Genomic DNA, 16,162 nt, shown 5'->3' on the forward strand with positions numbered 1-16,162 from the left:
TTTTCAACTCTCAAGATTTTGTTATTTGAATATGAAACTAAATTTGTGCTGTAAAAATGTCAGATGGACTTTAGTAGGTCAGATCAAAATCTGTTTTACACTACTGCCCTCTCTTTAAACGTAAGAAAAAATTAATAAAGTTATCAAGGAAATAATCGGTCATCTTCAACTCAAAAAGCCCTGGATAGACTGAACCTGGCTAAAATTTCCATATTTGAAAAACACAGTCTTCTGCTTTGTTACAGAGCAGAACATAGCTACACGTTCTGTGTATCTTTTATGCAGATATGGACATAAAATGTCAAATTTAAATTGAATCAAAAATAAAACATGCAAAATACATACAGGAAACCTACGTAATAACGTAAGTAAGTTTTCTGGTGTTAAAAACACTAGCAATCTTTGGAAGAAAACAGAAAAATACTTTTTCATAGATTTGCTTTAAGTTCTTTAAGCTGCAACCATGAAAAAAAATGAGATTTGCTTGTCATAAAATATTTCATAGATCTATAGAACAATCGTTTTCTAAACAACACCTGCAACATTTAGCCATCCAAAATACTGAAAGACAGCTTGAAAGAACTATCATGTAAAAATCATGAGAGGGAAGCAAAAGCACTTACTTTTTGGAACATACGATACAAGATCAGAACAAAGTTAATGCTGTGTATAATACACCTACAGTTGATAGCTCAGAATTATCTTACTTCTCCAAAGTAAATATATAAAACACTTCAGAGTACTGGAAAGAAAGCAGATAGAGAAGCTAACCAATTTACAGGAAAAATAGCTAAGGCTAAATTTTTCATATTTGCCTAGAGCAATACTATCAACGGCTATGAGCCAATGTATAGATGGTAGACTGAAACTATACAAGAGTCGGTAAAAATATTTATAAACAAATATAACTTAAGGAGAAATCTTCTGCTTTCATTATTTTAGATAAAGTATGTGAACTTCATCAAATTGGTTTTATTTTTTTCACAAAAACTTGCATTGAAAATTTTGAAGCTCTTTTAATATTCCATGTTACTTTTGTCTGTAACTTTCAGAAAAGCTTTAGATTTGCAACTCTGTAAACTGTATTAACAACTGTGGTTTTTTACACATTTTCATAAAGGTTTCATAGTTTGATGAGGCCACCACTAAACAGTGAACTCATTTCTATTTAATTTGAAATTGAGACTCAATGCAGGAGTCGGGAGATGCTCTGAGATCTGGAGAGCTCTTTTCAGTCCCAAATCTTTCAGCTATCGTTTATATCCTTGAATGTTGCAGGCAGAGGGATGTTTTGTTTCATGTAGCTCTGGGAAGGCTTGCTAATGAATCTGATTATATACTGGTAAGGTCACCTATTTGATCATATTCATCATGGGAATAAGAGATTTTCAGTTGCTGTATTTGTTACTAAATGTTAAAACTTTTCTACTACTGCTAGCCCCTTTTCAGTAATGAAGGAGATAGAAGTGACAGATCCACAAAGGCACACTGCAGTAGCTCAGGAAAGCTCAGACACTGTCCAAAATCTGAAGCAAAGTATCTCACTGCAATTTTTCTAATAGAAAATTTGAAAATGTTCAATGGAAAAAGCCAAACCAGAATTTTAATGAAGAGTTGTCAGCAAGCTTTAGTATAAAAACTTGAGATTTGTTTAAGAAAGGTTGCCTTGATCATGGCTATATTTAAGTTTCTTCGGTGTTTTAATCTCATGTGGCTAGTTTTATTTTCTTGCATCCTTTGTGTCATATATTCTTATTTTTGCTCAACAGATGAGGCAAATGTATAAAGCTATTTGTATTCAAAGGTATATGTACATGTATCATACATTTGACATAAACCAAAAGACACAAGACAGTGACAAAACTCGATTTTTGTGCATCTACCTAAACTGAACTAATACATCATCTATGAAAGACAGGAATAATTTACATTATAATGTACACGCATATCATGTACAATGAATCTTAGCAACAAACTGTAGAAAGTTCTTTCTCAAAAGGACTTTTCATCACAGCAGACTAAACAGAATTAGCTCACACTTTTTAGTAATAAGACACAGCTGACCAAACAATGTATCTATTTATTTGATTAGTTTTAAAGGCATCTGTTGTTACAAATCTACTTCGTAAGTTAAAAAAATGCAGTTTCAGTCCACCAGTTTTATTAGACTGCCTAGGTTTATTAAGTTAGGAAATCTTGTTTCTATAGTTAATGACAACAGAATACTGATCTATTAGTTTTCTTTTTCATTTTACTTTTTCTTACTTTTCCATCTGGGGTGGTGTGTTTTTAAAAAAAAAAAACTTGGCAAACATTTAAAACTACTAGCTGTATCTAAAACTGTATTCTTGCATTTAATGTAAAATATGTAAGAAGAAAAAGTTCCTCTATAATATGATATACTTTGATCATCTGAGCTTCAAAAAAACTTCAAAGTAAACGAAATACTATGCTATGGTTTTCTGGAGCATGGAAGTACAGTATTGATGGAAAAGTATGGATTACTATTCACTGTATTTATATCCATTAATATTGCTGCAAACGTGCTACACAGTTCACAGCAAAGCAAGCAGTATTGTGGAAGTTTTGCCTTACTAACTGAGCAGCAAAGTATGCCGTGCAGTGAGGCTTACCAGGACACACTGCAGGAAACCTGGTACAAAGCATAGCGTGTACGCGAGGCATGGATTGCTGCGCTGACTGCCTGGCTTGAAACCTTTCATTCAAGGGAGTACTCGCTCCAGACCACACTTTCACAGCAGGCTGCAGCTGTCTTATGGACAACTGCAATATGGCCTAGGAATATATAAGCCCATTTCTCTTATGCAATTTCATGTTTAAAATTGAGTCATAACCAAAATCTTCTTTCAGGACAGTACATTGAAGTTACGTATCTCTGGCACTGTTATTTTTAATTAATACAATATGCTTGAAATCCTTAACTGTGCGTGGGGGTGTGGGGGTTGGGGGGTGGTGTAAGACCAAAAAAGCCCAGAAGAAAACTTACAGAGAAAGCTGTTGAAACAACCACCTTCACTGTGAAAAATTTCCCTAACTCAAAAAAAAAAAAAAAAAAAAGAAAAAAAGAAAACAAAAGAAAAAAAAAAGAGTTACACTAGCCATGGAACTGGTCCAGAATTGTCTAAGTATTTAATGATATTTGATACTTAAAGGTTTCAAAAGCTTGTAATAAAATAACGAAAAATACTGGTAATGTTAAAGTTCCTCTCGTTTGCTTATTTTTCTGAGGAAATTACCCTGGAAAATAAATTTATGGGGCTAAGAGGGCCAAACGAATAAAACAAAGTCTTCAATTAGAAAAAAGGATTCACCTGTTTCATAATACAGAGTGCCTCTGAGACTGAAAGGCATGTAGATACCAATCAGAAAATCATCCAGCCATCTCAGGAGACAGGGGCGGTACTACAAATATTGTGAGAAATGTTAGGTACTTCTAGCGAAATATGGAATGTTCCGACAGGCTCATTACCACCCCACCCCCCCCCCCCCAAAAAAAAAAAAACACCACAAAACAACCTCACCAAAAATAAGTGCAAATATATTCATTTGGGTAAAACAATCATCTTGCTTACTCAGGCATGCTATCTGCTCTCATTGCTGTTGCTTCTGTCAATCTGAAGTTGATAGGTAATGGCCCTATGATTCAGGGAAACTGCTGAACTGTGTACTCAGGCTTCAGTTTGAGAGATGGGTTCATTTATCATCACAATAAGCTATTACCATTGATAGGTCACAACTCATTGAAAAGACAGTCAGCCTAATTGGCTCAATTCAGTTAGCTCTGGATGTGCCTCAAGGAGACTAGCAGGGCTTCACAGGTAAAATTCAATCACCCAACAAACCACTTGTTTAATAATTCATCACAGTTCAGGCTGCAGTTCTAGCACATGATTATCCCTTCAATACGCCAAATATCTGGTCTTAACCCTTTCATCTCTTGGGTCTAGGAAGACAAAGGTAAATTCATTCTGTAGTGAGGTCAACTCTCACTTATAGACACTTATTGAATGTTTAAAATTTCCACTAAGGTTTGCTTTCTAAAGAACTTTGTTGTAGTTAGCTAGCATCTCTCTCCGGAAAAGAAAATCTTTGTCTCCATCATTCTCTCCTGCTGAAGACCTGCTTATAGTATGTGAACTTAATAGGAACGTAAAGTAATGGAGCTCGTTTTGTCTTCTAGAGATTTAACAAAGCAATATGGATCCATTCAGAAGTCTTTAGCAATCAGGTAATGATAAGGTAGATGAGACAGAGGGAATAACGTACACAAGACACAGGACCTACAGGATTTAAAAGATGCTTCATACTCTGTTCAGGTATTGGATAAAAGCATGAGTCACAATACGAAAACGTTTAGAATGAGTCTATGAAAAGACAAGTTTAAACCAATAATTCAAGCTTCTGATCAGTATTGTGCTACTTTCCTGTCAGTTCTGGTTACCATTTCATTGTCTGATTCTTTGTCAGCATATTGCAGCCATACTTAAAACTTCCTTTGTGACTGCTGCATTGTCAGAGGCTTTAAGATTATATTTCTTACATCAGTTTCAGCGGAGGTGTGGTGGGTTGACCCTGGCCAGCAGACAAACACCCACCTAACTCTCACTCCTCTCTTCCATGGGACTGGGAGAAAACAGAAGGAAGGTAAAAAGACATGAATTAGTGGGGAGGGCTGGAGAGAAAGCCTTGATGCTGTGCAAGCTCTGTTCAGCAAGAGCCAAAAACTGGTGTGTTACCGACACTGTTTTAGCAATAAATGCAAAGCACAACACCATACACACCACTAGGAAGAAAGTTAACTTCAGCCCAGCCAGACCCAGCATGGATGTTAAAATATTATGTTCATATCAGACTATCTGGTGGTCTCCCTTTCTCAGTCTTTTTCTTATTAAAAGTGAAATAAACAAAAGTGATAATTTTGATACTTTTTGGATGACACACTTGAAATTCAGTAAGTATGGAATATCTCCCTCTGAAAATTAGAGTTTGTAAGGCACTCACAGCATAATGGCCCTACCAGTTACCAACCATTTATGAAAAAAGTCACAAATATATAGATTTTACAAAATTACTCATTTAATTTTTATTATAATTAATTGTGGAACTGGTTACTTCTCCCTACAAACAAACATAAAATAAAATTGAAAAGTAGCTCTTTGGATACACTTTGAGTGTCAGTTTGAGTATTCTTTCACTAACGATATCTTAATTGAATTTGTACCATTTTCAACCATTAATAAACCGCTCTCCCTTTTTCTATACTCTATACTAACTATACTATAGTTAGTAACAATGCTTTGTGTGTTAAAAATGAGTGACTCCTGCCAATATTTTGTTGTACAAATATACAATCTTTTTGTTAATGATATAGATGTAAAATGCTATTAACAAAGTTAGTTGGATTAGGTCTCTCAGATCTATAAACCCCTTAAAAATTCACAACATCCATACAAACATGTGTCACACATTCATGTGCATATACCTCTGAATTGCATCTGTACACAGGTGACTAGTGCTTGGATTTGTGCACCTGTGCTACACTGGCTTGGTTTTAAAACTTCTTAATGACATAAGGTAAAGTTCGTCAGTCAAGTTTAGGCACCAAAACTTAGTTTCTGAAGACAGACGAGAAGAAAAGCAATGCTAATTTCTATATGTAAAATTGACATAATGGCATTTATCCATCTTGTAGAGAAGCTGCATGTCAAGAATATTTTGAGACTGTCAGACACTGCTGAGCATGGCAGACTTCAAAAACAATATAGCACCAACTGAAAGTACTACAAATGGTTTGCAGAAAAGGCTGTTTCCCTTGTGCACCATCAGAAATTCTCAGTAGTTTTGCCCTTCTGCATACTGCCTGTTTGTGGCAGAAAGCAAAAGTTGAATACCACAGAACTACAATACTAAAGCTCAGTGGCATCATGCAGTTTTAGTAATCAGTTATAAACTCAATTTCAATTATATTCCACTTCAAGTTTTCGTAATTGATTTAAATTTAAAGTAAACTGGGGAAGAGGCAGGTAAATCAAACAGAAATGGCAACCCAATCATTCATAAGGGAAATCTGGAAACTGAACTAAACACTACCTCTCTGTGGTGATCATACTTTGAGAATGATCTTTCAGTAGCTCTTATTTACATCATTTCAATGATGGGCATAGATTCCTTCATCACACTCCTGTGTAACCCAGTATCAACTACATGCCTGGACTGTAAATTCTGATTAATACAAGCACATAAGTTGAGTAAAATGCCATTAAACCCTTTACTTCCAGGTAACTTTTGATCAGCAAGGAATTTCAAATATAATTTTCTAAGCAAATGTTTATTTGTTGAAGTAATACTTAGCATACAAGAGGAACCACACACCCATCTATCCTCCCTTTCATAAACTTCAGTTTTCCATTGCAGTCTTAAGTAACTACTGTTCAATGTAGCTCTCTTTAGCTCAGGAATCACCATAACCATGCTTCTTTGCATGTTGATTAGCCCTCAGTACATTTGCCAGATACATAATTTCTTTCCAAGTCAAAGCCCTTTTTTCCTTTTTCTTCTGCTTTTTTGGACTCCAGTATTTTAGTATCTGGGATCAGAGACAAGAACAGTAAGACTTTTCAATCTGGCAAGCATATTCCCCAATTTACTTTCTTCTTCATTATTTCCTAACACCCCTCAATATTCTCTCTCCAGCATTCACATCCCTTCTTTTGTGAAACTGCTTTATTTCTTGCTTGTTTCTCCATTTTTCAGCTGCCACTATTGATTAAAACACTTGCCTTCAAGGCAGACTTGGCCAGGCAGGTAACACAAAGGACACTTGAGATTTATGAAATAATTTCACCAACAATAAATTTCCTCTTTTCTCTACAGTAGTATAAGATGATCTTAGCAAAAAGAAATTAAATGTATCATGGGATACATGAAATACTGTAGTCAGTGGACTCAGCTAGCCAGATTCTCAGTCCTGTCAACTCATTTCCAAGGCGCAAAGAGGCCGTAACGGTCTACTGGGCATCCTTAGTTTTCCTTGCAATCACAATAATGGCTGTACTTGAACTGTCCCAACAGGCTATCCAAACATCATTAAAAGCATTAATGAGGAACAAAGTGTGCAAAATTTACTTATGTCTTGGTGGTTCTTTACAGTCATGGGTAGCTGAATCCCAAATAGGACAGTCCTGAAATTGTTTCGGTTTGTACTGGGGATCAAGCAAAATTTGCCTAGCCACAGCTGCAAAAAAATGCAGACCTACCCCCTTCATGGTGCCACTCTGAGAGAATATTTCAGCAAACATAAAGAATCTAAACCCAATCATGTAATACAAATTAAGTAAACTTAAATGAAGCATCAGTCAGCTGTGGTTCAGAACTTTAAAATGCTTTGCTTTTCACTTGCATTCTTGCTATGTTTGTCTCATCCTTTCAGTATCTGAATTTCCTTATCATCTCAATTTTTAGAAGCTACAGAGAAGTAAGTGCTAATAAAATAGACAGCACATTTGGTATAAGTTGAAGACATCTTCATACTGTTGACTGTCTGATTGCCATGGTGACTAAACTTCAGTCAAGGCAACGTAGATTGTGATTTGAAATAAAATTACATTATTTATATTATTTTAAGGTCTACTTGGTAAAAAATTAAAACATGTCGATAAACTAAACCAGCTTTTTATCAGAAGAATGCATTCAAATGTGAAAGACAAAAGATACCGAAGTAGCTGTCTTTACAAAATACGCTTTTCTTTAGGTTCATTTTAATCATTTTAATTTTCTGCCATGTGTTGGCTTTTTGACACTACTAAAAATATCTGAGGATCTGCAGCAACTTTAGGGGCATTTGTTACACTGAATTGAGATTTCTTGCATACTATGGGGTGCTGATGCCTATTACTGTTTCTTTTAGAAATATGGGTAACGTGCATATAACAACTATTTTATCCCACTCAAACTTACAAAAAGTTAAGACTCAATACATGTCCACTAAAACCTGTTTTTTATATATTATGCCTTACACTTGAGGATCACATTCCCTCCTTGACCCCCAATTTACTTTTGCAAGCTTGGAGATGTTCTTTATTACACATTCAGATCTGGGGCTGAAATTAATTTCTGTGCAGAGGGTATAAAAAGGGCATGTCATGAAGTACTGGACTTGTCATCACTGCAGGGAAATCTCTCACACAGCAGATGCTTCAAGCACTGTCATTATGTTACTTAATGGCGGCCTGCTTAGACTGGAACAACCCGTCTGCACTAGGGAACCAAAACTTCTACATAAGGGCCTAAAATGTCCATATAACCAGCTGAAAGCAAGAAGTATCTTATAAAGGTGCACAAAGAGAGATCACATCAGCTCACCTAAATTTCACTGCTTTGCTTCCCTGACAATAAAAGCAATACAGATACACGCTCAAAAAAATCAGTCTGCTGGCTAAATTTAAGACAGAGCTGAGTGTTGGAATTATGTAGGATAGGTCACACATATGATTGCTTTTCATAAGGCCAATGAATTTCAAAACAAATTGATGGTAGAAAAAAGTAGCTTCCAACAATATGTTAATTTGCATCTTGTTCTTTTCGAGGCACGTAGAAAAAGCAAGAAAAAGAGTTGTGGATCTATCTAACCCTATCACATCCTATGAACAAGAACGTCTTGAGATCTGAAACTATGACAATACTAGATGAAGCTTTCTGGGTTTAGATGCATTAATAATTTAGGACAATTGATCCTGGCATTTCTGTTCCAGCTGATTATTGTATTGTTTACACTTCTTTATGTTCTGGGTTTCAACTCCCTCCCCCCACCCCCACGCCCACCCCCCGGGAGCAGCAGAATGCAATTTGCTTTGCATTATTCTGCCTTTTGCATCAGAATTGCCAAGAAATGAAAACAAATGGAAGGAAATAAACATAAAAGCCACAAGTACCTAGCTTATGATTTTTTTATAATTCAATATTTAATCCTATGAGGTATTCTGGGCAGTCTGCAATAGATAATATGTCACTAAAACTGCTCACCCCCTCCCAATCTTTAGCTTTCTACAGCAGAGTACTTTTAAAGGGCTGATTTTTAAAGTTTGTACAAGCTTATTACAATGTCTTCATTTCTAAACTCAAAGCAACACTGGCTTCTGTCAGTCAGCAAATAGGTTACACCGCTAATTATAAAAGAACAGGCAAAATAAATGAAGTGACAGTTAAGTCAAACAAGTCCCTTCTGTGCACAGACTCTACACAAAACTGTCAGCTGTTGTCTAGGTTTTAACTAGAGGTCAAAGAAAGAACAATGTATCCACCACGTCGCTTCTGAAGTCCATGGAGTTGACAAATGTGATGAGCTAGAATTTGCCAAGAAAAAATAAAGCCTTTTATCCAAGCATGTTTTTCTTTAATGTTCAACATACTCTGACTTCACAAAGGACCAAATTACAGTAACTTTACTTATACCGAATGGGATCATGCTGTACAGCTAGGTCAAATGACTCCTGTAAAACATTTGATACAAGAAACTTCTCAGTCTTAGTAAAATGCCAGGTAAGCAAATGGTGATTTTGAACAGAGATGTTTTAGGGCTTCTATGATGTTCCCTGCAGTCTGAGTAATGGCAGTATTAATATCTACTCAAAACTCAGATAGAGGAATTAGAGGGGATGTATTATTTATTTTCAGTACGTCTGCTGAGTGTTGAGACCTAACAATGTTCAGAGACCTGGACGGCCTCCACCTAAAGTCTGAACTAACCTATGACTGCTAACCAAGGGCAGTGCCCTAACCATCTAAAGAGGCAGGGTTAATCTCCACCTTCATGGATAAAGCTAGCCCCTAGCAGGGAGAGGAACCTAAAATTTGCAGTACCAGAAAGAAAATAAAGCAGGAAGACTTTCTCTAACCAAAGATGGATGGATGTTTCCTCATGAAATCTCAAGTGGTCCCAGCTGCCCCTCGTGTGTATGTCATGGGGTGGTGGTGGTGGTGGTGTCATATGTTTATTTAGATATGTTCCATATAATGTTTTCTTTCAGCTAACGATAAATGGATTTTACTCAGCATACAAATTACCAAATTGTGTTTTGCTGAGTTTTCAAAGGAAAAGAGGCAGAGTATATACGTAATGTCAGACTTCTGAAATATTGTGGACACCTAACCCTTCCACACTGACTTTAAAGCAGGGGTCCTCAAACTTTTTAAACTGGGGCCGGCTCGCGGATGAAGTGGCAGGCAGCCATCTGCGGCTGCTTGGTTTCCCCCCCCAGCCCCTGGCGGGGGGGGGGGGGGGCGGATTGAGGACCCTAGGAGGTCATATCTGGCCCGCGGGCCATAGTTTGAGGACCCCTGTTTTAAAGTAACAAGTGTTTAATGTAATCCTGCCGAGCTTGGTATCTAAGTTTTTATTAATTGTACACTTTCCTTTCATTGCTCTGATCAAATATTATCACAATGTAATTCATAACACTTTCAGACAAATTTATAAAATATTTTAGCATGGATACAGGTTTAAAATAAACTTACACTTCTGTTGTCAAAACAATTTAAGAAACTGCTAACAAAACCAAGTATTTTTTTTTTTTTCAAATACCTAAAATGTAATTGGAGTTGATAGAACAAGACAAATTTTCAGTAACTAGAAGCATTAACAGACCACAAGTCCTTACAATTGCTGCAATCCTTAGTTCAGTAGGCTATCATAAGGTAGGGAGGCAAGAAGATAAACTGTTTTATGATACCTACTAAAACCTTAATACTAGCCATTTTAAACCTGTTCTCCCAAATTATCCACTAGATATTTTATTTCTGGAAATTAAATTCCTCCAGATTACTCCCAAACATATTCTGCATCAAAAATAGCATTCCATTTTTCAGTTCAAATGCATATTATATAGTCAAACAGGTAAAATATCTGGCTTTTAAAAAATTACCTATATTTGTACAAAAAAAATAAATTTTGGTACAAGCATATGTATTTAGAAGACTAAAACGATATGGTGATATTAAAGTAATTTGCTCGTGTTCTTGTCCCACTGACATAAACAAGAATTCTGTACCATCTATAGGCTCTTGTTATTTACGATGTCTCCTCAGAGACACAATCAAAGACCAGCATCACAAACCCTAGCGTCACCCAGATTTAGATGAAAAAGAAAAATAAAGCTAAACACTACACACTCAGGAACATCCTATTTATAATGCTTTTTTCATCCAAAAGAAGCATTTGGAGATGGATGTAAAACAAGCAGATAGCACACATATGGCAATCAACACTGTGGAGGCATATGTACAACATGCCAACTTTATATTAAAAGAATTATTTTAAATAAGATTTTTGAGCTATATTTGAAAACTAGGAATTGCAGAATGGTTCCTACCTTTTGTTACTCAATTTTATTTTGGGGAATACTATTTAAAAGCAGTAATTTTAACAATAAAAAGTAAAGGCAATTTTCTGTGACACAAGGTTTATAAATTACAATAAAAGTGTACAACTTGATATAAGATTTCCTAAGTTGTTCTCTACACTTGCTAAGACAAAAATTCTTAAAGAAGCTTGCCTGCTCTGAGATACCAATTATTCTACTGTAACACAGCTAGCAATCACTCTCAAGAAAGGATGTTTTATCTAGTTTCAGCTATTCAGTTTTATCCAGTTTCAACTATTTAGAGAAATGTTTTATTGAGTTTGTAAAGAAGGACTCTCAATATTCTATTTCCATTTCCCTTTCTACAGCATAAATCACATGGCCTAAGCATGTCATTACGACTACAGTTTTCATGATGCAGCCTGACAGTTAAGATGTACTGTGGTAATTTGTGAGTGCATTCAGTGTTATTGTAGTATCAAAAATTTATACCATTCAGTTATTAAGGTAAATTGCTTCATTCATACAAAGAGGTAACCACAAAGGACCTCCAAATTACACTGAAAAAATATCTTCCACATTCAAGTAATTTGTGCACATTCTTACTATTATTTTTCTCACTGAACAGAAGCAGGATCAAATTCTGTCTGGAAAAGTATCAGTTCATATCTCATGGTAAGTTCACCAGACATGGGAGATTATAGAAGAAACTGTCCCTTGCCCACCTAAATGAACCTGACTATCTTTAACAATTTATAGCCATGAACACGATGCCCAATTCTTTGGAATGATGCTATTTAGTTTCAACATGCTCACTTACCTTCTGTCATGTTGATTTTCAGCCAGCAGGAAGACAATAAATAAATAAGAGGTTGACTAGCCTGAAGAGACTACAGAGGAAAATGTGCTCAAGTGTATTAGTGTTAGCATTTCTGGTAAGTTTCAGCATGGTCAGGGTTACAGTAAATGGAAAACTGTTTAGCTTCCTTCACCTTTAGGACTCATTCAGTCCTCCTTTCTACTCTGTGGAAAAAGATAATATTTTCATGAAGGTATCATGTATGATAACAGAAAGTCTAACGGTGATAAGTCTGATAGTCAGACCACTAAAGCATCCAAAACTTTAGAAAGCAAATATTTTTAATTAACCTGCAGGGCATGAATATGTGTGTACGTGCAAACATGGACACATGCAGACTTGGATAAATATATGCATTAGAACTGGCACAAATATCACAACATTTTCTGAGTTCTAGGGCAGAGAGCTTCCCACACACAAGTTTCATGCCAAACATTAAAGTTTTGTAACACACCCCCACAACATCTGATACACAATTTGCATCTCGGAAAGCAGATGAGGGAACTGGTTTTCAAAGCTGAGGACAAGGGGGAAAGAGAACAGGACAAGCTGAACCACACATCAGCTAATTCGTTCAAAAAACAATGCTGCAAACTATATAGACTTCTCCAACACTTGAGAGCAGAAGCCCAAAGAGGGCTTAAGGTCAAAGATAGTTAATTTTCTCTGTTTAACTTTTTGCCTCACAAGGATACATCTGACTACTTTGTGCTTGTAATTTTGATGGTTCAATAGCTATCCAACTTAACCTTCCACCAGTTCCACCCCACTTCAAAGCCATACTTCTTTTCTCAATAAATCAAATTAGCATTTAGGTAAGTACCATCTGCACTTACTTTGTTGCCCAAATAAGAACTGGGTGCACTCCAATAGTAAGTCTGTGGCAGTACTTTTCGCGCAGCCACATTGCTGATGCTGAACTGCTGATGCCCATCAAACCTCTTTTGCTTGGGGTTAACCCTGATGAGACCTGGTAAGCCAGTCAGATACCAGCCATTCATGTCTTCTATCTATAATGACAGAAAAAAAACCCCAAAACAAAACACATTAAAATGAGAATCAGGATATCAGTCATTTCAACAGTCACAGCCTCTCATTCTTCCATTTAAAAAAAAAATGATTAGTTTTTTGTGATTAATAGCAGTTTAGGAACAAAGGAAACAACAAAGTAATAACAGCAAAAAATTCTCTTATTGTATGTGACTGGGAGTTACAACTTCTGAGTACTTTGAAGTAACTTTGCTTCAGATGGTCCAGAGCGAGGAGGAAATTCTATCATACCAACATAAGCATAAGAATATCACCAAATATTATACAAATTTTCAATAAATAATGAGTCACAGGGGGCACAGAAGATGAGCTGACAAATAGATATACATTTTCTGATTGTTGTAGACAGCATAATTTATAATAATTTGTAATTCTAAAGCCTTACAAGTTCAACTATACTTTTTTTACAAAGCCAAAGTAAAGCTGGAAAGCACCAGAACTTGAATTTCTGAAATCCCATAACTAGAAATGAATCATCAGAGAAGAACACACTGTTCATACAAGGATGGCTTCTACAGCCTGGATACAAGCATAACAATAAATAAGCTCAGACACAGGATAGAAAATTTTCCAGATGCTGGCATGTAAATGAGCACACTAGGCATATATGATTTTACTTGCAGACTTCCAGCATACCAATACAGCCAAAACCAGGAGCTAGCAGACCTGGAATACATTTCCCAAACTTGATCTAAGACATGAATATGTAGCATACATCCATTACAGTGGAATCAGCGTCTGAGCTTTGAGAACTAACTTAAAGTTTAGAGTATATTTGCAGGCTAAAGATATTTTTCTACAGCACAAAGAACAGTAAGTAGGTTCATCTCTCTTTCACACCCTTGGCTAGGAATGCAGTACACAAAAGAAATTCACCCAAAATGCCCCCTGCAAGGCATCCCTTTTTCTTATATAAGATGTTGTACGTTTAATGTTTCAAAATGCTTCATTATTTCAGGTCCAGAAATTTAATGATGACCTGTAAAAGAGGTTGCCCTATGGATATGTTGCATTAAACTCAAGACTGACTAGACATGCATATTTCGGGACCGTGTTTAGGCACATGGCTTCATTTTTTACTGTTATAACTTCTGCACTTTTAACTGTTTAACTGTACTTTTTCAAAACTTTCTCACAATGAAAAGAAAGCTTATAAGCATTTTCTTCTGGAGAGTTGAAAAACATATGGGGCATAAAAGAACATGCATGACTTTATAATCAGATGCAGTCCAGTGACTGTCTGGTGGCAATAGATAGTGACAAAACACAAAACCACAAAACCAGTGACATGTACTGATATGGTACAACTTTTCTTACACTTCCGTAGGTAAGATGAGAGTGTGTGCAGATGTTTGTTTTCCCAGAGCAGAAACATTCCTCGCAGCCTTTGGGATTATTTTGCTGCAGATTGAAGAAACCTGGTTTGCAATGATCACAGTTTTCACCTTCAACATGTTCCTGGAAATGCACATTAGAATATTATTTCAGTTGTCATGGATAGAACTTGAGATCACCAGCTTTATACTCTGCAGAAGAGTATAAATGCAGGACTGTAAAGACGTTCATAGGAAAGACTATTCTTATTTGTGAGTACCAGTAGCAAATACTCTACATAATAAAAATCACTATGGCTGCATGTAAATAACAGGACATAGAATATGAACACTGTAAGATTTTTAAGTTTTCTTCTGCATGAATGGACATACTTAATTTCAGGGACTAATCTGATTTACCTCCTTTATACTTAAGAGTCTTGGAGGGGAAGGAAGTATTGGCACAATGTTACAGCCTCGACTGTAGTTTGAAAGTATGGCTGATAAAACCTGTGGATGCCCAACTGATGCAAACTACAGGTATATAGTAGTAGTTGTACTAATCATTCAGCATACTTGTTTTTTATTGGTCTATCATTAATAGCTGAATTCAGGCTAAATCCAAGTGTTAAAAGGGCTGCATTTCCTCTTTCCATAACTACATATGTTTGCTGGCCATGCAGTCAGATTTACAGACTCTCCCACCACAGAAAGCCAGGCACTAAATACACATGAAGAATTCTATTAGCATTTGGCAATTTCATTTTTCAGAGAAAGCTCGTGTTGTGCATTAAGTCCTGCTGCCTTACACAATAAACCAATTTGTCCTATAGGCAAAGATAAAGCTAGCTTTTCTATAAGGAGTACACTGCAAAAGGCTCATGCTGTGTTACTGGCTTAGTAATTCAGTATTTTTCCCAAGATAGCCCATAATATTCTTTCACTTTCAGAAGCGTTCTATACAGTCGCTTTAATCCTGGAGACAGTGCTCTATTGTATGCACACAGGATTGTTGGCTCTATGTCAACAAAGAATGAACACATTATAGAAAGCCTGCCCACACTGTGTAGTCTATAATTGCTTGAAATACACAGCTCTGAAGTAAATCCACCAAAATCCATTTGATGGCCTCCTGTTTAAGATCTAGGAAGGATGGAAAAAGCAAGGCAAAGCATGTGGAAGTATGGGGAGAAAGGATAGCACAAGCGGATTAAAAGAAAATTGGAACAATGAGGGGAAAGGGGTAAGGACAGGTAATCGATGAGATAAAATGAAAATGTAAATAGGTTTTCACCACTAATTATACAGTAACATGTTTAGCAAAATATCTTTGCTCTGTCTCTGTTGCTGTGCTGTATTCGTGCTCCCCTCAACATCATATAGAACCTGTTCAACAAACCAAAAATCTCTTTAATACAACTCAATGCTACCAGGCAGTTACTTTTAACTTCAACATCTCCTTAATTTCAAGAATGGTATTTTTACATTTTCACTAGCAATCTCAGGATTAATCAAGGCATATTATTGCCAAAGGTATGGTGAAATCATCAAGCTACTCATGC

The 16,162-nt window shown here is 36.2% G+C and overlaps 1 protein-coding gene across 4 annotated transcripts in view; it reads right to left on the reverse strand.

Annotated features, from left to right (window-relative positions):
* The window catches only part of LAMA2 (laminin subunit alpha 2), a 377,492-nt gene that overhangs the window by 196,583 nt on the left and 164,747 nt on the right, over nucleotides 1–16,162 (reverse strand). For all 4 annotated transcript variants that reach the window (XM_080390370.1, XM_080390369.1, XM_080390372.1 and 1 more), the window contains exons 11-12: nucleotides 14,605–14,745; nucleotides 13,074–13,247 (exon numbers count right to left, since the gene is read on the reverse strand). In XM_080390370.1, the coding sequence (XP_080246496.1) occupies nucleotides 13,074–13,247; nucleotides 14,605–14,745 (315 nt within the window). The remainder of the gene's footprint in view (nucleotides 1–13,073; nucleotides 13,248–14,604; nucleotides 14,746–16,162) is intronic.

The sequence above is a fragment of the Falco punctatus genome, assembly GCF_963210335.1.
Source record: "Falco punctatus genome assembly, chromosome: 5".
Taxonomy (NCBI): Eukaryota; Metazoa; Chordata; class Aves; order Falconiformes; family Falconidae; genus Falco; species Falco punctatus.